At 57.0% G+C, this 24,512-nt stretch overlaps 1 protein-coding gene across 1 annotated transcript; it reads right to left on the bottom strand.

The window, feature by feature from the left end:
- Positions 1-577: 577 nt before the first annotated feature.
- SLC8B1 (solute carrier family 8 member B1) lies at positions 578-24,121 on the bottom strand. Its single transcript, XM_023647117.2, has 17 exons — positions 23,903-24,121; positions 22,800-23,325; positions 21,446-21,694; positions 16,475-16,627; positions 16,338-16,390; positions 16,131-16,188; positions 15,870-15,975; positions 15,626-15,793; positions 14,596-14,703; positions 12,510-12,569; positions 12,136-12,266; positions 10,085-10,226; positions 7,362-7,483; positions 5,766-5,919; positions 4,918-4,998; positions 3,476-3,540; positions 578-1,391 (listed from the first exon to the last, which is right to left on the bottom strand). Exons 3-17 carry the CDS (start codon positions 21,599-21,601, stop codon positions 1,194-1,196), a joined length of 1,755 nt encoding a protein of 584 aa, XP_023502885.2. The 5' UTR covers positions 21,602-21,694; positions 22,800-23,325; positions 23,903-24,121; the 3' UTR covers positions 578-1,193.
- Positions 24,122-24,512: the final 391 nt, after the last annotated feature.

Below are 24,512 nucleotides of genomic sequence, written 5' to 3'. Positions count from 1 at the left end.
TGAGGAATGGGGAGAGGTCCAGCCGTGGCCGTTCCTGACCCCACCTCAGCCCCACCCCTAGCCGTGACACGAAGCCCACAGGTATCAGGCTGAGAGCCTTTGGCCCTGGAACCGAGCTCCCGGCCCCCAGCCCAGGAAGAGAAGCACTGGGCAGAGCTGGCTGCATGCTGTCTGTAGACTTGACATATTTAATAGATTTCATTGGAAAAGAGACAGCTGGATCCCTTTACTGCCGGCATAAGGCAGTCGGGCAGACCCCAGAGGCGCGTGTTGAAAAGGCGGGTCACCGACGGCAGCAGGAGGGCGCCGGCGAGCGCTCCTGTCCTCCCGCGAGCCTGCGGGCACTGGGCCCCCAGCCCGGGGCTCCCCCTGAGGTAGGCACAGGCAGGGTCAAGTCGACTCCTGTTTCGCAGCTGGGGAAGCCCAAGGAGCAGGGCACAGAGGGGATGCCGGCGGCCGGCACGAGTCCTAGAGGTGGAGCCTGGAGCCATGCCGTCCACTCTGGCGGCCAGGAACGGGGCCAGCGCCACGCTGACAGGTTGGAGCCATTGGGTTAAATAAAATGTATTACCATTAATTTCGCTTGTTTCTTCCGGCTTTATTAACGTGGCGACTAGCGAGTTCAAAATTTGGCTATTTCTGTTGGATGGTGCAGCCCCAGAGCTCAGCCCTTGTTGGCCCGAGGCCATAGCACAGAACGTGTCCTGTCCACCGGCCCGAGCCGCATACTCCCTAACGCTGGGCTTGGCAGCTGCTTGAGTCCTGAGAAGGTGCGGGAGGGAGCAGGGCGACTGTGGGCAGGGGCCTGGGCCTCCACAGCTGCTCCAGCCCTGAACACTTCGGGGGTCACCCAGCATCACCGGGCTGGAAGGCACCCAGTCATCCCCTAAATCCCGAACCCCAACCTTCGAGAGGCTCTGGAGATAATTCAGGGATGTCTCCTGGCTTCTGTCTGGAACCCCGTCCACGGTGAGGCCCGGTCTCCAAAGTCCCAGAAATAAGGCTGAGCTGTGCTCCCGGCTCACCGCAGCCACTGGGAGCATCTAGCAGGGAGCCCCCCAACAGGGCCACAGCCCCTGCCCCGCCACGCCTGCTGGGCAGCTCCACTGAAGATGCTTCCGCCCTCCGTCGTCCATCCTCCATCGCACCGCCTGCGGTGACACCTCCCCGCCGCCAGGCGGACACAGCTTCGCTCACACACTTTTCAAGTGAATCACTCCAAATTCAGTGAGCAGGGCCACGATGAGGAAGCTCGCGTAGAAGAGGAGCAGGCAGAGGCCGTAGGCTTTGCTCAGCTGGAAGCACTGCAGCGGGACCGAGACCAGGGAGCAGACGAGGCTGAGGCCCAGGGCGCCGGCCAGCACCCACACCAACAGTCCATCCGGCTCCAGCTGCGGGGACAACGGGCAAGAGGCTGCGTGTCACTGGAGCTGACCGGCAAAGTGATGGTCGAGGGCCCCTCACGGGGGGCCAGGGAGGGACTTCAGCCTGCAGCTGCGGGGCCTGCCTGTGGGCGGGCACCCCACCCAGAATTTCCACGTCTGAAGCCACCTAGTGTGTGGTAATTGGCGATGGCGCCCCAGGAAACTAATATGATATACGTTACATACATATTTTCATGCAGTTGTTGAAAAGTTCTCAAGCGATACAGAAAAGGCAGGGGAACTGCCTTTTGCATACTTAGCATTTATCTAGCCTTTGTCAAGGACAACACCGGGTACCAGGCCAGGCGTTTCACACCTTCCCAACACGTAAGGGGAGCATTATGATTGTCACCTCTCCGCAGATGAGGAAACTGAGTCACTAATAAGTGACAGTCCCAGCTCTTAATCGATACCCTCTCCTGCCTCCCCATATGGTGACATGTACGTGCACATATGTGTGGATGCACATACACACAGACCTGTACGTCACAGCTGAAACCACCAATGGGCTCACACAACACGTATTGAAGAGCGGCCTGTGCTTTGCACCCAACAGCACTCCGTGGACAGACATCCTTCCACGGTGACCTTCCAGGAGGCCTTCTGTCTTAGGCAATTACCAGCTGGAGCATTTCCCAAGCTCAGCACAAAGGCGGTGGAATGCGGGCGTGGGCGGGGGGGCACGTGCGCACACACACACACACACACACACACACACACACACTCCACAAGGAATAAGAGAAAAGAAACAGGCCCCTCAGGGAGCCAGCCTCCAGCCTCATTATCTGGAACTGCCCGAGAATCGATCATGAAAGGGACCTATTAAGCCCGGGAAGAAGGCAAACACAATTTGCAGAGGGTGTTTATCTTTTAGCAAAGCAAACTTTTCAGGCGGTAAGCAGCTATTTGCTTACGGGCGTGGCCCCTGTGAAAGGCTGGCCCTGGTGCCGGCTAATTACAAGTTAGCCACAAGAGTCTATTCAAGAACGGGATGCTACTGGAGAAGGAGGTGGGCGACTGTGCCCATGGATGACGCCATCTTTCATCCGCACGACATTCCAAGTGCTTTCACGTGGGGAGCCCTAAAACCACAGGACTGGGCCACATCCCCTCCTCGTCTTAACTTCTCCCTTGTTTGGTCTCTGAGTCCACCTCCTTCAGAACAGAGATGCCTGATGTTGCGCCCGCGGGTCGAATCTGCTCTGCACGGGGTGCCATTTGCCATATGCAATGTTTTACAATAAAAAAGGTCACCTAGGAGTCTTGAATTCTCTAGAAAGTCTGGAATATCTGGCCAGGAGGCCCACCAGCATCGCCCACACATTTCGGTTACCTGCCGGGCCCGCCAGGTGTTTGAGTTTTCAACCTTGTTGGAACAGTGTTTCTCAAGTGTCCTACCTTCAGGGACCCCAGGGGCTGACTGGAAATGCAGATTTCCAGCCCCCACCCCCTGGGATGGATGCAGGGGTCAGGAGGCCTCATGCGCCCCCAGGAAGTTCTCGGGCACCCTTGAAGCGGGAGAACCTCTCATAGTCAATGTGAGACCCTTCTCCAAATCTGTTGGCCCCCGTTGTCTGCAGCTATCTTCAACAGATGGCGTCTTTATTCTCTCTGAGCCCAGCCCGTCCCCTGGGGGCAGTGTTGGGACAGAGTTCAGCCTGGCCTTCCCCCATGCACACTTATCCAGGAAGCTGTGAGAAGGTCACTGACTGACCCCATTTCACAGGTGAGGAAACCGAGGCTCAGAGATGTCCTCACTCCCTCAAAGTCACAGACTTAAGTGAGAGGATCAGGACCCAACTCAGGGCCTTCCTGCCCTTCCCCTAAAGCTACATCCTAGTGACCCTGTGAAATGGAAGGAATACATCTTTCCAACCTTATATGCAAAATATTTCTAAGATAGTCTACAAATCAGACCTGTCACAAATTCAGACAAGTCCTCTCGCCACAAAGTGTCAACTTGCGAGGCGTGGATCGTCTCCCGTCCCACTGGGGAGGACAAGGAGACAACATTACAAGGAGGTCGCTGGCAGACGCCTCTGGCCACTCACCTTCACCTCCGTGTGGCCCCTGGAGATCTGGAGCAGGCAGCCCAGCCCCACCCCCACCAGGATATCTGCAGCCGGGCTCAGGAAGTTTGCTGGAACAATCGCCCCGTAACCCTGGCCACACACCCTGTAGGCTTTCTTTACGGTCTGCACGCCACCCCTCGCCCCCCACAAAAAAACTGAGGAGATCCGCTCCGGTTTTAGCATCTCCAAGATGAGTGTCCAGTGTACACTCTGCACTCAGCCTGTAAGGATCGAATGAGGTGACAGAAATGCTTGGCACCCGGTGAGCCCTAGGTAGCTGGAGAAACCAAGGCTGGGTGAGGTGAGGTGACTATCGTGGTCCACTGGGGACTGGTGATGGAGCCCGGGTCAGGGCCACCTCGAGCAGGTGTTCAGGCGACACTGCTGCAAGCAGGGCTCCCTCCTTCCCACCCACCCTGAGAGTCAGGACAGGCCACAGCCCGGAAGCCAGGAGCAGGTCTCAGCCTGGGGATCACAAATGGCGGGGAGGCCTGCATCGGCCTGGCGAGTCTGTGTTTCCCCAGCCAGCTGCCTGCCGTGCAGCTCACCCCGCAGGCCCCTGCCTCGTGGAACCCGGGGAGAGCTGCACTTGAAGCGCTTTTAAACAATAGCACTTTATTTCACAACCAACAACATCTACTGCTCGTTGAGTATCTGCCACGTGCTGGGCACTCACCTTGGTGCTTGACCTCATCATCCGTCTTCACCCCAACCCCCTCTGAATTTACAGAGGAGACCGCCGAATAGGACGAGCTCTGAGGTCACACAGCTGGCACGTCGTGACACTAGAACTGGAACCCAAGACTGTCTGGTTTCGAAGCCCTTTCTGTTTCACAGCCCCAGGCTGCCTGACCTTGTGTTTCTATATAGACCAGCGGGTGGCAAATCACAGCCTGCCGGCCAATCTGGCCCACTGCTTGCTTTTATAAATAAAGTTTTATCAGCACAGAGTCACGTCCGTTCCTTTACATTCTGCCTATGGCTGTTTGACATGACGACAGCAGAGCTGAGTAGTTGCAAAACAGATCGTGCCCCGCGAAGTCTAAAATGTTACGCTGTGGCCTTTTAAGAAAACGTCTGCCAACCCCTGACATCTACAGACCACGACAGCTATACGCAAGAGGGAGGGGGTCTTCAGAGGGCACGCTCCTGCTAACACCACCGCGCTAACAATGAGAGCATCTGCCAGCACCGAGCGCTGGCCAGGCGCCAGCATTTCTGCCACCTCAATCGGTCCTTACAACAACCCTACCAGGTCGGTCCTCTCGACATCCCCCCTTTGCAGATGCAGAAACTGAGGCCCAAGCAGCCGTCACCTGCCCCAGGTGTTCAGCAAGAGCCAATCCTGAGTGGGGCTCGGAGCATGGCCCCCAGAGCCCGCACCACCAGTGCTGAGGCGACGACAGCCCCATGAAGGATACTGAAGATGATGCCACCGAAACAGGCCGAGAATGCCATCCGCGGGTAGCCCTGGCGGGCCAGTGTGAAATCTGAGAAGACATCTGCGGGGAGACGAGAAGAGGCCTTGAGTGGTGAGTGGCTCCCTCCTTCCCTCCTTGGTCGTTCGCTCCTTCATTCTTACTCACAGCCATTCAGTCAACAAACATTAATGGGCCTTGCACCAGCTGGCTGGGTGCTATGGCCACAGTGTCCTAGAAGACACGATTCCCTCCTTAATTCCTTTTACTCCTCTCTTTCCCACCGGGGGCAACTCTGTGGGTATGACAAACCACCACCAAGTTTTCACCCCAGTCCCATTTGCTGCTGGCACACACAGTAGCTCCATGCAAATTAGAAAAAGGTATCAAAAAAGTAAGTGGAAAGAGAGCTAGATTTGGGCTCCCCTGACCCCTTGTCTGGATGCTCTCATGCAGTGCACAACCTGGCCAACGCTACTTGGCAGCTGTAGCTAAAGGATATTTGTTTGTATGTGTGAATGCCTACACATGTCACACACCCATGGACACATTAGCATCGTTGGCTGCAATGGGCTCCATGTCCTGCCTGAACTCTGGGGAGCCGCTGGGTGTCCACACATCAGAGAGTGGGGAAGAGGCTGGGGCTTCTACATAGTCTCCAGGCCCAGGTGAAGTCCAGGCCATCTCACCCCAATGCCCAGTGATGGTCACTCCAAAACGACAGTGGCACTGAGCACATACCGAAGGCAGATGCCCCGGATGCCCCTGCCCACACGCCATTCTGGCTGGGGGAGCCATGAGCACTGTGATGAGGCCATGCTCCTCCCAGAATCCCACCCGGCCCGAGTCACCTCCGATGCTGTTCCCCCAGGCCAGCAGCGTGAGCCCCAGGACAGTGTTGCTCAGCCGGAAGACCACGCCCAGGGACCGCAAGATGTTCACCACCTCGGTGGCGGCTGCGTTGATCCACAGGGCGCTGGTCAGGAAGCCCAGGAAAGCAAAGAGCTGGGGAGGGAACAGTGTGTTGATGGGACCGAGGCCCGCCCCCAACAGGGACACAGCCTCAGGTCCTCATCTGTGAAATGGGACAGCAACAGCACACAGTGCGTGCTCGATAAAATGTTGGCTCACTATGACTGCTTTGTCAAGAAAGGGTTCATCGTAGCTTTCGTCAGATTTCCAGTCTGTGGACCAAGTGCCACCCCATCGCGCAAAAAGAAACTCCATACCCACCGCAGTCACGCCCTCCTGCCCAGCCTTCCTCCCAGCCCCTCCTTTCTGTCTCTGTGGATTTGCCTACTCACGACATACAAATGGCCGCACCCAACACACAGTCCTTTGTGACTCTGACTTAGCGCCATGGTTTCAAGGAGCGTCCACATTGGAGCAGGTGTCAGTACTTCCGAGACTAGCAAGAAACTCCGGCTGCAAACCATTCCTCTAACCCATCAATGTGCTGAAAAGTCAATGCCCTTTGCGTTGGTACATCAATTCAGAGTTTCTCAAGATAAAAACTACCCTTTTTTAAAGCAATAGATAGTAACAAATTATAATTTTAAGTAAACTTTAAGTAAAATGTTTAAGTAAACTTTAAGAAAAAGTCTCCAGAGGAACTGCCTAAAAATTCCGTTGCGCGCTGCCCGGCGGAGAGGGTGGACAGACACCCGCCGAGACCAAACCGTCCGTCACAGGAATGCGGTGTCGCCTCGTTAACGAAGCGGAAGCGAGTCTGGTGGTTCCTCCCAAAGCGGAGCATTCACTTAACGTTCGGTCCCGCAGTTTCACTCCTAGGAAGACGCCCAGGAGAAAGGACAGCATATTTCCAGACAAAAACGTTTACGCCAATGTTCATAGCGCCTTATCCGTAATATCCAAAAAGTGGAAACAACCAAATGTCCATCAGTGGATGAATGGACAAGCAGAATGTGCTGTATCCCACTATGGCATGTTAGCCATGAAAAGGCACGATTTACTAACACCTGCTACCATACGGATGAACTTTGAGAACATTCTGCTGAGTGAAGGGAGCCAGTCACAAAAGACCACACACTGTGTGAGTCCATTTTTACATGCAACGTCCAGAACAGGCTCATCTACAGAGACAGAAGGCGCACCGGCAGTGAGCAGGGCAGGGGGGCAGAGAAGTGTTTGGAGTTCTTTTTGGGGCAACGACAGTGCTCTAAAATTGATTGTGGCTATGGCTGCAGAACTCTGTGACTATATTAAAAACTACTGCATTGTACCCTTCAAATGGGTGAATTACATGCTATGTGAATTACATCTCAATAAAATAAAGCTGTTACCACCCCAAACAGGACCTTGAACAGCTACCAAACCCCTCAAAAGTGGCTTTAAAGATGTGTCATTTACTGGCCTAACTGCCCCAGGACATCCTCCTGGGAGCCCTCAGCGTCCCCGTCCCAGCTCAGAGAGCGAAGGATGCTTACCCAGTGAAGCCTGGGGGGCTGCCTGTTGGATGTGGCAAAAAAGGTCACTGCAGCCACAGCCGTGCCCGCGATGACCACCACGGCCCACACGGGAACGAGGCCACCTATCTCATAGACGCCATCTGCAGAGGGACAAGAAAGGGAGCTGGTTGCCCTCTGCAGCTTCAGCTCGCCACCTCCTCCTGGAGGCCCCCCAGAATGACTGTAGGGGCCTCGGGGAGAACCACAGATAAAACCCACGACGCTCAATTGCTTGGATGTAAGGTAGACACCTCCTGTGTGCCCAGTCCTGTCCCAGGCACTTCAGGGGGACAGAGAAATGAAAGACACAGCCCCTGCCCTCAAGTGAGTCACATAGGAAAGAAAGATAGACACATGAAAAACAGACTTCTCCGGCCTTTTCTCCTGGAACCAGGATGGGGATGGCCAAGCCTCCTCATTACCATACCCTCTCCCGTGCCCATGGCAGACATTACTAATCAGCCACGATGCTCTGTCCAGCCGAGCTTCCAGCCAGGCGTTCCCATGGCTGGGCATCGCTCCACGCGAGGAACCGTACAGTCCAACCCAACCCTCCCACTGGCTCTGGAGCCCGGCACCCGCTCTCCTGATAAGTCTATGCCCCAAACCAATCCGCCCTAAAGTTATGAAGGTGCCAGAGGCTTCACAGTGAAACACTGAAAGGAGGAAACCCTGCAGCCGGCAGCACACGGCAGAATTCTCCGCACACCACCCTCTGCACCCTGGGGAGGCGGTCCTGCTCTTACAGGCAGCGGAGGGCTTGAGGGCCCATACCACGCACCCAGACTTTGCTTTTGTCCTTCTCTTAGTCCAGCTCGTTGGCCCTCAAACGTCAGTGGGGGCCAAATGCACAACATCGTGTGTATGAGACATCACGGGTGATTCTCAGTAATTGTGACAAATGCGTTTCACTAAAACACTGGCTTTGGAACCTGGCACCTGCTCAGAGGCCCTTCTCTGGATGCGCCAAGCCTGCACTAGAGGGGCTCTAGGAGGAGGGGGGACGTGGGGAGCCAGAGAGCTCCTGGGGGCCCTGAGGGGGCGGGGGCGCCGTGGCAGAGGGGAGCAGGTCCGTGCCGGCAATCGCAGAGAAAGGCTGGGGACACGCTGGCCCAAATGACTGCTGGGGGACATGGGCTTCTCCCAGGACGCCTCTGAGTGGAGGTGTGACCACAGCCTGCAAAAGTGGCACTTTGGAAAGATGGCATTGGGGGCGGCCTGGCGACGCAGGTGGCTGGAGGCTGCAGTGAGACTGGGGGCTCTGCCGGCAGACACAACACCCACCCCGGGCAGGGAGCCGAGTCTGGGCGTTCTCTCTATGCAGTGCTCAGCCCAGAAGGGGGTCACAAATGCCACTAGATGGTGTTGGGAATGTGGACGAGACGCTGCCTACCACAGGAGCACATCTCAGGGAGGCGCTCCGTCTGCAGCTCCCCCTGCACCCAGGAGAAGGCCTCCATGGGCGCTGACCGCCTGCAGCATCTCTGCCACCTGCCAGACGCCCAGCTGACAGGCTCCCGCTCGAGGCCGCAACCCCACGGCATTTACTTCCGCTGTTACCTTGATTTATTGGAAATGACGTCACTTTCACATTGATGCAGGTAATAAGTTTCCTTTTCAATAAATTTAGGTTTAAAAGCAGAGAGCTGATTGAAGAAAAATATCATATACAAGAGTGTAGAATGGGAGAAACATCAAGAAGATGGTTCGTGAGTGACTGATGCTTGAGAACCACTCTTTTAAGCAGCCACACGGACTGTGAAAGCAAGTCCCTGGGCTGAGAGGCTGGGCGTCCCGGCTCCGTAGGGAACGGAGGGCTGTGACCGACCAGACAGCTGGCACCCCCAGGGCGTGCCCTCCTCAGCTCTGGGGTGGCCCTGTGCCCTGATTGTCTCTCCCCTCCCCTCCGCCTCACCTTCCCTCGGTGCCTGTGTCCCCCATAAATCAGGGGAGAAACTCACAGGAATTTCACAGCCCTTTCATGCTGACACAGTTAGAGCAAATAACGCCACACCGGACCACTCATTTGCCACCAGAGCCACACCTCCACCTCCAGGTGGTGCCCCTGGGCTCAGGGGGAGGATGACAGAGAGAAGAATGGGCAGCACGAGATACTAAAGTTAGACAACAGGAAGAACCTGACCCGTGGGAGTTAGAAGCTACCTGACAAGACTGGGCATTTCTTCCGCCAGAGCAGGTCAGAAAAGGAGAGGACAGCCTGGGACAGAGAAAAGTGACATGCCAGTGGGGACCAGCCAGCTTACATATATGAGTGAGGTAACCCACCCAGGTCACCCAAGAGGCAATGGGGGGCCTGTGATGCTTCAGACGGCAGGCACCCCCATCGGGGAATGCCCCTGCTCAGCTCCAGGCAATTCTGCCTCCAGGAATACGGCCCAGATCTTCTTGAGAAGCCCAGACCTGGATTTTGAAGTGAAATCTCCAAATTTTTTAATGCAGGCAAACAGCCAGAGGGCTGGACCTGGTCCAAGGGCCACTCGTTCGCAGCCTCCGTCTGGAACCAGCAGGACTGGATCAATTAACTGCAGGAGGCTGGCATCCCTTATGGCATAAGCACATATTAAGTGCCTGCTGCATGTCCAGGATTCTGCCACTGGCCCAGGGTCCCCCGTGTGGCTGAGAAGAAAACTCTGGAATGTGGGGAGGCAGAAGGTGGGCAGCCTGGGGGAGGGGATACTCACAGGCCCCCGACTGCAGGGTCAGGACCAAGACCAGGGGGCTGACCACCAGGTGCAGGCAGTTGAGGGGCCGCTTCCAGTTGCCATCGTCCTTGTCGGGGTCCATGACGGGGACGGTGAGGAGGAGCAGGAACTCCACGGGCAGCTATCGGGGGCGCGAAGGCAGGATGTGGGGGGGGCCTGTGCTGGCTGGCCGCCCCCCGGGCTCAGCCACTCACAACAAGGCTGCTGGTGCTGGAGCACCGACCGTGTGCAGGCCCCGAAGCACCTGGATCGGTCTCCTGATGCTGTGACCAAGGGCCACACACCGAGGGCCTTCACACAACACACACGGTCCCCTCTCAGTGCTGGGGACACAGTCCCGAGATGAGGGGCTCGGCAGGGCTGTGCTCCCTCTGGAGGATCAATGGGGCAACGCGCGTCCTTGCCCTTTCCAGCTTCCAGGGGGCGCCTGCATTCCCTGGCTCGTGGCCCTGAGTCGCTTCAAGCTGGGCTTCTGTTGTCACATCTCCTCCTCTGACTCTGACCCTCCTGCCCCCCTCTCTCCCTGTGCGGACCCTGTGATGACACTGGGCCCACCTGGATAAGCCAGGATACCCTCCGCATCTCAAGAGCCTTCATCACGTCTGCAAAGCCCATTCTGCCATATCAGGAACACATTCACAGGTTCCGGGGATCAGGTCGTGGACATCTCTGGGGAGCGCTTCTTCAGCCACAGCATCTTATCCGCTAATCCCGACAACAACCCTGGGCACAGGAACTATTATTTTCCTACCTTCCAGTTGAAGAAACTGAGGCTCAGAGAGGTTAAGGAACTTCTCCAAAGCCACACAGAAGGGCAAATGCAGCTGGATGCAGGGCCAGCTCTGAGTGGCCCCACACCTTGTGTTCTAGCCAATAACTAAATTAGTAATAACACTTAGGGGGCGTTTACTATCTGCCAGGCCCTGTACCCAGCCCTTCACAGTAGTTTACGAAATTGTCACACCCACTGTGGTAGGATGGATATTGTTCCCAATACTCCAGTCCCTCCTATAAGGGAATTAAACACCCACACGCTTTGTCAAATGACTAGAGTCTGCAGAATAGATCTCCCCATCCCATTGAACTTGAACTTGGCCATGTCACTTGCTTTGGCCAGTGGGCTGTTGGTGAACGTGACGTGAACAGAGGCTTAAAATGTGCTTGTGAAGTTTGCCTCCGTCTCTTCCGCCAAGAAAAGAGCTCGCTCCCAAGGACCCACTGGCCCCGGAGTGAGATGTGGGGCAGACCTGAGTCACCAGCCGCAGCCCAGATGACCCAGACGCCCTTGAATGAGAAGATACGTTGTCATCGTAAGTCAGTGGCACTCTGGGGGTTGTTTGTTACGCAGCATTGCTGCAGCAATAACTTACTAACACAAACAACCTGGAAGGAAGGCACCATCCTCATCCCCATTTTGCAGTGGAGGAAACGGAGGCTCGGAGAGGTGAAGGGACTTGCCCCAGGTCACGACTCAGCCAGAGCCACCGTGGGGTGCAAATACATTCGTTCCTTGCCCTCTGGGACTGAGGAGGCGTCACTGTACACAGGCTTTCTGGGCTGTCTCCAGGAGGAGGTGCGGGCGGGGGTGAGAGCCCTGACTTTCATGATACAGGTGGTGGCAGCGGCCGCAGTGGTCCTTGTGTGTATCAGCCTGGGGACCCCGCTGAGATCTAGGCTCCAGGAGACACTTGGCTCAGGAAGCAGCAGGTGATCAGAAAACGCCATCTTCATCTCCTGGGACCTCACCGTGACCCACTCCTTCCCCAGCCCCAGGTCCCTGCCCTCACCCAGTCCTTTCTCTCTGTCCCTGGGAAGATGCTCTCCTTACTCCGTGGTGGGCAGAGCCCCAGGTCAGGCCCTCGGCCAAGCTCTATGACTCAGTTTCCCCATCGAGTCGCAGGTCATCGATTCCAGGAGAGTCTCAGCAGACCCCAGCCCCTCCCGTCTCATTGCGCTGGAGAAGGTTGTGTGGCCACTGTCCTGCCGCTGTCATGAAGCCAGGAGACGGCTCCAGGGTCCCTCCTTCCTACCTTGAGCACCTTGAGGGCCCTCCAGGATGCTGACTTGCTCCTCCACTTCCTGTAATCCAGGGGGTTGAGGCCGTGGATCAGGATCTGAAACGTGGTCTCCTGGGAGAAGAGCAGCGGCCGGTACTCCTCCCCTGTGTGCACAAGGCGGGGAGGGGCGGGGGTCCGGGGCTAGCTCAGCCTCCAGGAAACCCTCTCCCCGCCTCCCACCAGACTTTCCAACCCTTGAAGGAGGAACACCCAGTGCCTGGCAGGGGGCAGGTGAGGCTGGTGTGCAGCCTCGCTCCTGGCACCTGGACAGCCCCCTCTCCCCGTCTCTCCACGCCCGGCCCTGCCCCGTGCCCCGACCCCCGCAGGGCACAGTGTCTCTGACTCACCGTAGTCGTAGCTGTTGGTATTGGAAGACACTCGGTCCTCCTCGGACTCTGAGAGCATCTCTGTAGGAGGGAGGGCGTTTCACGTGAGCCAGCCAGGGAGCCCAGACCCTGCCCACCGCCCTGCCAAGGGAGGGCACCTCCGGGACACGGCAGCTTTCAGGGGCAGGTGCCCAGGCCCTCTGTGTTTTGGACGTCTCAGCAATCACCACGCATGCTCAGGGATTCTCACAGAGTGAAAAAGTCTAACACAAGACACTTTCAAGTGGGATGATGCAGCTCTAACGATAAACTGAGTAAGACGTAACTCAAACATTTACCGACTTCAGTTTTGTACCTTTCAGAATCTGGAACCCACCCTATTTTTCCTTTCCCATGTGACTTTGCACAGGAGGCCTCTGGAAGGCTGACAGACCTGGGCCCAGCACAGAAAGGCCTGAAAGGAAACGGCCCCCTCGAGTGAGGAGTGGGTGCTCCCCTAATCCTATCTCTAGGGGACTCGGGGTCCCTCTCCAGGCCTCTGTCCCCGTTTGTTCCAGCCTGATGGGCCATGATGGGTCTAGAAGACAGCACAGGGGTGATGTCAGCCGAACTCTGAAGGCTCAGCGGACAAAGAGGGGAGGAGAGGAAAAATCGTGGCAGACTTCCTGTAGGAGGGGCATAAGAGGAAATGAGACACAGTGCTGCCCTCCAGAAGCTCACAGTCCAGTGGACAGACATATAAGTAAGTTAATAACAGAATGGAGGGATAAAGGCTGTGCTGGGGTGAGTCAGGAAGCTGTGCAAGCCCAGAGGGGACACCTGGGGGTCCCCATAGAACGCACTTTGTGCTGAGTTCTTAAGTTTTTCAGAAGGAGGGCACACCAGGGAGAGGGGACAGCACATGCAAAGGCCCAGAGAAAGCCAGAGGGAGCACAGCATGTTCAGGGCTGTGGGGGCGGCTCCACACAGCTCGGGTGCAGAGTTCAGGCTAAGAAATGAGTCTGGAGAAGAAGGCTGAGGCCCGGCACAAATGGCAGAAGATCCAGTGCAAGGTTCTCAGGCTCCAAGGCTGAAAGGCGCCAAGCACGGACAGAGGGAAATAGGCCAATTCCCCAACATAACCAGGGCTGCAACCCACCCGCCTCCACGTGCGGGGAGACGACAGAGAGCGGTGGGGACTGGGGAAAACTGGAGCACACGCCTCGTCCTAAGAGGGACACTCAGCTCCACCCGTTGTGCCAGGTAGGGGTGGAGCACCGGGCCACGTCTTCTCCGGTTTCAAGAGAAGCCAAACTTTAGGATTTTCACATCAAATCTCTTCATTTTCAATCTTGGCCGAATTTTCTAAAAGAACATACTGGTCACACCATGAAACACAACACTTCTGTACGTAAGAGGTGGCCTCTAGGTTTCCAGTTGTGGCCTCTGGCACTGCGGGCAGGCGATGGCCTTTGGGGTCTGGGCGCCCAGGGTTCGAGTCCCAGCTTGCCTCTCTCTAGCTCTCTGGCCTGGCAAGGATTTGACCTTCCTGAGTCTTTCCTCATCCACAAAAGGGACACTAATAGTGTCACCTGACAGCCTCGCCGGGAAGAAGGAGCAAAATGATACACGTGCCTAGCAGGCAGTGAGCACTCGATAAATTACACGTGTGTGCATGCTGTGCGTGTATTTTCTATTTGTGTGTGTTGTGTGTATATATTTGTGTGTGTGCATGTATTTACGTACACATGTGTGTTGTATACGTGTGTGGCATCTGTTTGCATACGTGTTTGTGGTTGTGCACGTGTGCTGTGCATGTATCTGTGCTTGTGTGTTATGTTTGCATTTGTACACACGGAAGCGTCTGGATTTGACCCCGGGGGTAGTGGGAGCTCTTAGAAAGACGGTCCTGGCGACAGCACGGAGGAGGCAGAAGTGCGGGGCCTGGACAAGAGACAATGAGGAGGCTGACGGCAGCAGCGAAAGCGCGGAGGTAGGACGTGGGCGGAAGGAGTAGAGGAAGCAGGAGGAGCCGGGCAGCAGTGAAGGGCTCAAGAGACGGAGGAACAGCGAGGCACAGGCGGGCCAGCCCCATGGCCTCTCTTGGGGGCTCACTTCAGACGCTCACCTGGCGTCCCTGGCATGGAGTAGACCAGGGACCTCCTCCGCTGCCATCGGTAGATCCAGGTGCAGAGAACAACAGTGACCACATAGAACGCATACAGGCCTAGGTAACCTGCAGACAAAGGCGCAGGCCGTCACCAAGTGGCAGCCTGGCCGCGCACAGGGCCCAGACAACAAGAGCGGCAGTGCTGCTGCTGCTGGCTGTCACTGGTGGCTCTGTGTGTCAGCCCCGCCCAGTACCAGTAGGGAAATGGCCATGTCCTGCCCCCACCTTGCTCCCCTACCTTCCTCGGCCCATGTTCCCCTCCCACCTCTCTTCCTGTCCCCCTACAATCCAGCAATCAAGGAGGTAACGCCTGGCACAGACAGTGGCCTCCAGGACCCCACTCAAGTGCTAAGGGTCGGCGTCCTGCTCTGTGTCCTGAGCTCTGGCTGTGCTGGGTTCGGCCGGTGGGAGACCCGGCCGCAAATCAGAGGCAGCGGGAGAGAGTCTGCCTACGTCTTCTCCGCCCCTCCCTGCTGTGGTACTCTGTCCCTGGCAGGGCCCGTGAGCCCCCATGACTGTCGCGCACGCTGGGCGGCACCAGGTCCGGCCCTCCAGCCTCACTAGGCTCCAGTCACCCATTCCTTGCCCCTTCAGGGGCTCCCACTGTTGCTGGTCCCTGGGGGTCTCTGCATCTCAGTGTCCCTCGTCGGTCTCCTTAACCCTCTGCAAAACGCCCCCCTGTCCGTGTCCCTCGAGCCTTCTGGATGGGACGTGGACGCTGCCGGGCCCCTGATGGCCACAGTCAGCATCCCGGCTCCACGGCTTGTTCAAATTTGAAACTGTGAAAATTCTGAACATCGCCCCTGCCTCTGCCCCGCCCCCTTTGGTTATCTGAACCACACGCTCCCCTTTTTCTCAAGCCGGCTGGAGTAGGGTTTCCATCACTTAGAACCAAAGCTGACTCTCTGCCCTGCTGGCCACCCCTGCCTGTCCTGTGCCTCCCAGCCCTCAGCGCCGGGATAACCCCGCCGGCCCCCTGTCTGCTCACCCAGCGCCCACGCCAGGGGCACTCGGCCGCGGTAGAGTGCGGTGAAGGTCAGGAACACGGCCACCATGTAGAAGATAACGTCTCTGAGGAAGGGCCTGGACGCGGCTGTGAAGGGGCGCAGGATGGCGATGCCGCCGGCCACCACGGTGGTGACCAGCACGCCCGCGCCTGGAGGAGAGGACACCCAGCTCAGCCCCCTGCGCTGCTCCTGCTGCCCCGCCACCCCCAGGCGGGCCGCTCCTACCAAACAGGGCCCCCAAGGCCAGGCCGGCCGTGCGCGGATCCGAGAAGGCCACTATGGCACTGAAGATATCCGGCGCGCCGTTCCCAAATGCCAGGAAGGTGACGCCATGGGGGAGCGTGTCAAGGGGGCTCGGTGCAGGGGCCCCAGCCTGCCCAGGCCTTTCCTGGGCCATGAGCCCCCCACCCCGCCTCCCAGCCGCCCCCCTCCCTGCCCTCCCTCCCTCCCTCCCTCCCTCCAGGGTCCAGGTCGACAAAAGGATACTGCCACGTTGTGGGAAAGCCTGAGCGTGGTGGAAATGGCAGACAAATTAGGGCAGAAACTACGGAGGAAAAGCAAACGGTCAGTGCTTCCACGGTCGGTGACCCCTGTCCTCATCCTTCCCCCAAACTCGGGGTCACCCAAACGTCAACCTCCTGGGACTCCCTTTTCCCATCTATAGGCTGGACCTGAGGCCAAGGGCAAACTCACAACTTCTCGGCAGTGACTCCTAGAATCAGAAACAGGTACAGCAGCCAGAGAGCCTGGGGGGCCGGCGAGGGGAGGGGGCGTTAAGTCCAGCCCGGGTCACCCGCCCCTCTCACGGGCTCCCCGGGGCAGGGCCTCACGTAGAGGGCGATGGCCAGAGGGAGGAGGTCAGCGGGGAAGTGGCAGAAGATGCCGTCGAGGTAGTCCAGGTACCCCCCGTCGCTGTGGCAGTCAGGGTTGGTCCGGATGAAGGCACAGCGGTCAGAGGCGTTCAGGCCACACACATCTCGACACTGCAGGAAACGGGGGACATCAGGGGCTGACACCCCACGGGAGCCTGGACCAGGCCCACCCAAGCAGCTGAAGATAAGCTCCTTCACTCTGGTTCTCTAAGCCCCCATCCCCTCCACGTGCCAACGGCACGCTTTAATCTATAAAAATAAACTTGCATTTGAAATTAACATGAGTAATTTATGAATACGTTGGTTTAAAAAACAAAACAAAATAAAAAGAAACGACGCATAAAGATTTCTAAATCTACCCTTCTCATCCCCGTCCTCCATAATCCCACCTCGCTCTCAGAGGTCCCACCATGATCAGTTTGGAGCGTACCCTTATAGACATTTCTCAGTTCAATGACACTTGTATATCCATCCTATTACACGTTTGTTTTGTTTTATAGAAATGGCTCCATCCTAGATCTCAGGTTCCTGCAACTTGCTTTTCCCACTTCACATATATGCCCTATATTAATACACGTAACAATGAAGAAAGCGATAGGAGTCAAAACACTCTGAGTGATTTCTCTATGCCAGGGACAGAGCCAGGAGCTTAAAATGTATCTCGATTAATCTGTACAACCATCTCGTGAGGAAGGTACTGTTATCATGCCCGTTTTACAGATGAGGAGAGTCAGGCGATGACCCAGGGTCTGCTCAGTGGCAGAGTCAGAGTTGGAACCCATTACTATGGATGACACACAGCGGAGGTAACACTTCCCTCCTGGTGGCATTTGGAGTGTCTAATTCGTCAAGAGTACCAACAACCAACTTCCTTGCATGCAACTCTGAGCACACGTGAGAGTATTGTGTCAGCGAGGATTCCAGAAGTGAAAGTGCTGAGTCAGAGCATATCCTGGTCTGGCTTCCTCCAGAATCGACCCAGAGACAAGGATTTATGTGTGAGCAGTCTGTCTGGGACGTGTATGGAACGCAGGCTCCGAAATGGGGACGTGGGTTGGGGAGGGAAGGCAGGCGGTGAAGGCTGCTTTGAGACACGTCCCACCTTGGGCTGGGGAGCTGGGTATTTATACACCGACTCCATCAGTCACGAGGAGCCTGCTGGGGAGGGAGGTGCCAGTTCCCCAGCACTTCCACCCACCATGCTCATGGAAGGTTCTGGAAAAGGTACTGGCAACTTGAAGTCCACAGAAGCCCACTGAAATAGGAGGGTCCAAAGGATGTGGGCAGGGCCCATGTGTCTGTGGCAGAGGCATAAGCGTCTTAAACGTTGATGGATTTTTGGCCAAAATACCCTCCCCACACTGCTTACACACACTCCACCAGCAACGGGAAAGGTGCGGTTCCACGCCTGCACCCACACGGGTGCCACGAGTCCCGTCCAGGCCAGTGTGGGAGGCGTCTTCCCGTTAAACTGCAGGTCCTGAGCGCTGGCCATGGGTTAACGGCCATTCCCATCCTTCTCTGAACTGTCAGCTTTTCCAATGAGAATGTTGGCTTTTTCTTATTGACTGGGAATAGCTCGCCAGACAACGGATATTTGCCCTTTGTCACGTCACGTGTGCACTTGTTGAGGGAATGCCCTCGGCCTGTAAGGTCCCCCTTGTCAATTTTTTCCATTCAAAAGCTTTGTCAATACCATCTCACACCTATCAGGATGGCGACTATTAAAGAAGAAGATAAGCATTGGAGAGGACGTGGAGAAATTGGAACCGTGTGCGCTGTTGGCGGGAATGTACGATGGTGCAGCCGCCGTGCAATACAGCATGGCGGTTCAAAAACATCAAAAATTGAATTACCGTTTGGTCCAGCACTCCCACTTCTGGCTATAGACCCCAAAGAACGGAAAGAGGGTCTTGAAGAGAGATTTGTACATCCATGGGCAGAGCAGCAATATTCACAGTAGCCAGAAGGTCTTTCTGGACAACCTGAGTGGCCATCGATGGATAAATGGATGACCAAAGTGTGGCAGGTCCACACAATGGAATATTATCCGGCCTTAAAAAGGAAAACCTGCTGACACACTATAAGACGGATGAACCTGGAGAATGTCATGCTCAGTGAAGTAAGCTGGGCACAAAAAGACAACTACTGTAGAATCTATTTATCTGAGGTACCCGGAGCAAAGTCACCGAGACAGAAAGTAGAAGGTGGGTGGGGGCTGGGGGGGAGCTGTCTAATGAGGACAGAGTGTCCGTTTTGCAAGATGGAAAAGTTCTGGCGACGGGTGGCGGTGATGGTCGCACATGAGTGTGAACAGACTGAATGCCTCTGGACTGCACACTTAGAGAGGCCGAAGACGGTGAATTTCAGGTTATGTCTATTTTGCCATAATATAAGAAAAATAAGCTTTGCCAAATCACAGTTCCACACCCCCCCCCCCCCCCCCCCCGCCCTCCTGCCAACACGACACTGGAGGGGAGATTTCTCACCTCTGAGCCCTCTGGCCACCTCCCCAGCCTGGCCCACCGGCCCTTCACTGATGCAACACTGAGCCCCCTGTACCATTCTCTGTGCTGTTCCTGCTGCCTGGCACCCCCCTCCTTCTTTCCCCCCAGTTAATCCACATTTATCCTTCAATTCTTAGTTCCCGAGACGCTTCTTCCAGGAAGCCTTCCCTGACCACCCCCAGCCTAGGTCAGATCAGTTATAAGCTCTCATCGCCCCGGGACTTTGGAGCACAGACAGGTTTAACGTCTGCCTCTCCCACCAAAGTCTTGCACACTGCCTGGCACACAGTAGGCCCTCATAACTGTTTTGCCACACAGTGTGCTGGGCACCATCTCACTCAGTCTTTGTAACAGACCTAGGAGGTTGGTACAATTATTTCCACTTTAAAGTTAAGAAAAGGGAGGCACAGAGAGGCAAAGTGAGTTGCCCAAGGGCACACAGCCCAACACTGAGAGGTGGTTTCAAACCCAGCTCTGCCTGGAAGTTACCAGCTGAAGCTCCTGGGGCAACTGCCCCACTGGGCAGGGACAGCCTCCTCTGCCTGCCCTCCCCCTCACTTCCTGTCCTCCGTCCTCCCCGGGCTCAGGGTCAGCCAGGGAGGACACAGCGAGAGTTCCCATGGCAGCTCACCTCCGTCGCCCTGACGGCGAGTGAGTCAGCAGGCGCATCCCCCAGTTCTGGCTCCAGAACCACAGTCCTGTGCAGCCCGCTGCCCCCACCCCAGCTGGCCACCCCTCCTCCAGGGCCATCGAGATGAGTCCCCGGCTCTCTGCCCTGGGGCGGCAGAGGTAGGGTGCTATTGCTCTGGGCCGAGGGGGGGTGACTTTTCATTCTCCACCCATTCCATTCCCTTCTCATCCTCTTCCCTGAGTCACTAAGGACACCCAGGAAAATATCGGCCCCTCTCCTGGCTCGGTCACTTCCCTGAACCTCAGGGTCCTCATCCACAGCACAGAGACAATCCTGCCCATCTCAGGGGACCGGGGGCGGATTCGCTGGGCTCGGCACAGTGCTGGCGCAGGTGCTCAACAGCTCAGAGACATCACCTGGCACGAGCCACAGATCACCCCAGTTTTCCTGCCCGCAAGGAGCACACCCCAAGAGGCGGCAGTCAAGTTGATGACCACAGTAACCACAAACCACTTTCCCATCTGTAAAATGGGTGTAATTACCTGTCGGCCTGCCTCGGAGGGCGGGCATGCAGGCTCTTTGCAGCCCCATAAAGTGGGCGTGGGTGCTAAGACTCAGCCCATCGCCCGTCAGCTCACGAGGGGAGGAGGCTGCTATTCCATTCTCCCCGGAGAAGATACCCGGAGAGAACGGCCCCCACGGGTGGTGGGGACTCCGGGAGTCATCTGGAGCAGCCCCCCGCCTCCAGCCTCTCATCAGATCTCTCTGACCTCTCCTCCCCTCACAGACATCAGAATGGAACGACACAAGTTCCCTGCAGTCCGTCTCAACGGCTCAGACCGTCCCTGCCCCTCACCCAAGTGTCCCCATGGCTCTTGCCTCAGTGCTCCCATCCAAGTCAGCGGCACTGCCATCCCCGCAGTCACGAAGGCCAGAAATCTGGAGCCATCCTGGACTCCTCCCCTTCTCCCACTGTACCTCTCCCTCTAAGCAATCTCGGGGTGCCTTCAACATTGGGAAGAAATCCCGCCGCTTCTTTCCCATCTTCCACAACCAGCATCACTGACCTGGAGCTCTGGGAGCCTGCACTCCCTGCTGCCACCCTCGCCCTTCTCAATCCAATCTCCCCAGAGAAGCCGGACAGATCCCTTGAAGAAATCAACCAGATTTTGACATCCCTCTGCTTAAACCCTCCCTTGGCTCCCCACTGTTGTAAAACAAATCTTACCTCCTAGCCTCAGCCTATAAGGCCTTTTGTAATCTGGCCACCACTACCTCTCCATCCTTAACTCTTAACACTTTTCCCCTCACTCTGCCATTCTGGCCTGCTCACTGCTCTGGGAACACGCTAAGCTTGTACCTGCCTCAGGGCCTTTGCACTCACTGTTCTCTCTCCCTAGAATGCTCGTCCTCCACATATCTGTATAAGCGGCTTCCTTTCTCCATTCAGGACTTGGCTTGAACGTTACTTTCTCACAGAAGCCATCGGTGACCACCCAGTCTGAAATAGTTAGAAATACTCCCTCCCCTGACAGCCCCTACTCTCCAATACCACTTTATCCTATCATTTGCAGGGCACTTGGCATCTCACCACCTGAAATGTAGAAGCTCACTTCTTTAGTGTCCTCCCAGGAGACCAGCTGCGCGAGGGCAGGGATTCTTGTCTATATCGTCCCCTAGTAGACCCCAGGGGTCAGCCCAGCCGCTGGCACACAGTACACGTGCAATAAAAATTTGTCAATTAGACGAATACACCCCCACCTGATGCCAGCGTCCTGTCTAGGTACTCACGTCTACCACGGCGGTCTGGTTCACACCTGAGGCTGGAAACTGGGGGCTAAGGTGGGCCCCTGTAGACGGGCCCCTGGCCCCCAACGCTGTCTCCACCATCAGCAGCACCCAGAGCAAGTTTGGCACCCAGGGCAAATGCAGCCGCCTGCCAGCCATCAGCCCCACGGGCCAGCCCTCACGCTCCACACTTCTCCTTCTGCAGCGGTGCAGGTCCACACGGCCAGCAGCAAAAGCGGCCTGCAGGGTGGGCTGAGAAGGAGGGACGGTGTCAGGGAAGACCCCAGGACCCCAGCAGGAGGGGCCCGACAACTTTTTCAGCTGAGGATCTGTGCCCCCCAGGGAAAGCCCATGTAGAGGTTGGATGGAGGGCCCCAGGGTCCAGCTCAGCCAGCATGCAGGTCAGATACCCCCACTTCCCAAGCCCCCAAGAGTGTCGCCATGGAAACCTAGGCCCCACCTGCCTGCCCGCCCCGAGCCAGAATACGGAGGCTGGAAGGGACAACCCCCAGGCTCAGAATCCAGAGACAGCTGCCCCCAGGGGCCAGGTGGGGGGATGAATATGGGAAGTGGGCAGTGGTGGGGACTGGGCCAGCCCTCAAAACAACGAACACAGACTTCTGCATGTGGACCTGGCCTCCGTGCCACTACTCTGAAACGACTAAGCAGTGTTGTTCTCGGTCTCTCCATGAGCCAAGCACTTAACAGATGACCTCACTGAATCCCCACAACCTGCCAGGAGGGCGGCTACTATTATTCCCACTTTACAGATGAGCAAACTGCGGCACAGAGAGGGGAAGCCAGGCCTGCTCCTGACCCTCAGCCGCTGCCCCTTGCCTCTCTCATCTGGTCCTCGGGATAATTCTGGAGATGTTACTGTCTGCATCCCTTTCACCCAGGGGGCAGCTGGGCTCAGAGGAGTCCCATAAATTGTCCAAGTTCACAGGGCAAGGAGGCCACTAAGCCACCAGCTCCTCAGATGGGGAAATGGAGGCCCAGAGGGAAGAGAATTGCTCAAAATCACACAGTCTGTTAGCAGGCGAGCGGGCTGCACTCTAGTCTAGCATCTGCCTTTTCCCTCAACGCCAGGGCAAAAATAGCTTCATTTTTCTTCCAAAGAAATTAAACTGGGGAAAAAAGTCACTGGCACACTAATTTTCTTCTTTTGCCTCTTCCACACGTTGTACACGAGCATGTTTTATTTTTGCCGTCTAGAAAAACGAAGCCCAGAAAACAACGGTTTTTTGGTAATTCTTTGCACAGACGTTTCTCAACGTCCTGGCAGGGGCAGGAGGAGGTCCTGGGGGAGGAGAGGGGAAGAGGGCAGAGGACCCGTGTCCTAGCACTCTTTCCTCACCTGCTGACCGACTCTTCCCTCTTCCGTTCTCTGGAACTTCACTTGGTGTGGAGTGGGAACCGGGCACTCCAGGTTTCCAACTGAGTTTCAGCCACTTAGGAGCTGTGTGGCCTTGGGGTGGTCACTTCACCTCTCTGAGCCTCTGATTCCTCAACTGTAAAATGGAGATAAATGCTGGCCCGTCGGAGCATGCAGTAAAGGCTCAATAAATGCTCGCCCCTCTGCGGTCCCCAACTTGAGGATCGGCACGTGTCTCATCTCTATTGGCCGCTGATTTCTTGCACTCATTCGCAAGGGCGCATTAACTGAGCTCCTCCTGCGCGCCCATCCGGTGCCAGGCCCTCAGACGTTACGGCAAGATGTGTAGATCTGATAGGAAGGAGGAAGGGCAGGAAACTGGGGCTGCAATCCCGTTTGTGGCTGCACTTTCTGGGCGCGAGACCCCGGGAACGTCAATGTGCTCAGTTCCCCAGTCTGGACGGATGTTGCGAAGTTGAATCCGGTTGCTCGGTTCTCCGGCGACGCCCTGGCGGGCGGGGAGGCTCCTCTTACCTCGGGCCGGGCCTCGGACCGCACACTGCGAACCTCGACCCAGCGGGGCCTCGCAGCCTTCCCGATCCCCGCCCGCCGGCCCCCGCCGCCCGACCTTCCGGGCCCCGGAGCCGCCACCCGGGCGCCCCGCCCGCTGCACCGTCCCGGGCTCTTCCCAGGCCCGGCCGGCCCCGCCCCCGGCCCCGCCCCCAGGGCCCAGGCCCCGCCCCGAGACGCGCCACAGCCCCGCCCCCAGAGGACACGCCCCCGAGGGCTCGCCCCGCCCCTGCCCTTAAAGGCCCAGGCTCCGGGGCGGTCCCGAGGGTCTTCCCCTCTGGCCACCCTCCTCTCAGTTCCCTGCCTGTGGGTTCTGCTTTCGCCGCTAAAGCAGAAGCTGAGATGAAACCTGATGGTGAACACAGCAGGAGGCCGGAGAGGGGCTGTTCGAGGGTGAAACTAGGGGGTTCTGTTCCCGGGGGGAGGGGTGGGCGACACGGCGTGAAATGCTTCCAGTCATCAATGGTGACAGGGAGTATTTGCGAAGGTCGCAGGTGGGGAAGGTCCCGCCTTACCCGCAGGTACTCCGGCGGTCCTGCCTGAAATGCCTCTGTCTGAGAGACTCCTGATTGAGTTCAGAATTTCCTCGGAGCAGCATCGCTTTTAAGAGAAGAATTTGGCAAATAGGTCAAGACAAGGGAGTTAGTGATCTGCTCGTCCTGACGTCCCCCCTCCCCAGTTTCCCAGCCTCCTGGAGAAGTTCTGGCCTCCTCCGTCTTTCCTTCCGCTGAGATGGGGAGGACACTGGGGCTGGAACTCAGGGTGATGAGGCCGGAGGACGTGTCTTCCCAGAACATTGCTCCAGCGCCGCCCCCGCCCCCACAATTGGCGCACGTCTGGTCCCTATGTCGGCTCCGCTTCCTCTTCACCCGCAGGACAGACCCAACCCTGAGCCTGGAGTTCCAGGCCCGTCATGGCCGGCCCTAGCGCACCTTTCTGACTTCATCTTTTACCCCCACTCCACCCCCTCCAGCTCAGGCACACCCTGTTACTTACACACGACCACACCTCGGCTCCTCTGAGCTCCCTGCCAGGGCTGCCAGCCCTTCCCTTTTCCACCTGACAAACTCTGACTCATGCGCCAGGCCCAGCTCACAGGCCACCACCTCTGGGTTGTCCTCCACC

Source organism: Equus caballus, chromosome 8, assembly GCF_041296265.1.
Source record: "Equus caballus isolate H_3958 breed thoroughbred chromosome 8, TB-T2T, whole genome shotgun sequence".
Taxonomy (NCBI): Eukaryota; Metazoa; Chordata; class Mammalia; order Perissodactyla; family Equidae; genus Equus; species Equus caballus.
Note: the sequence above shows the minus strand (reverse complement) of the source record. Positions and strands in the feature narration are given on the sequence as shown.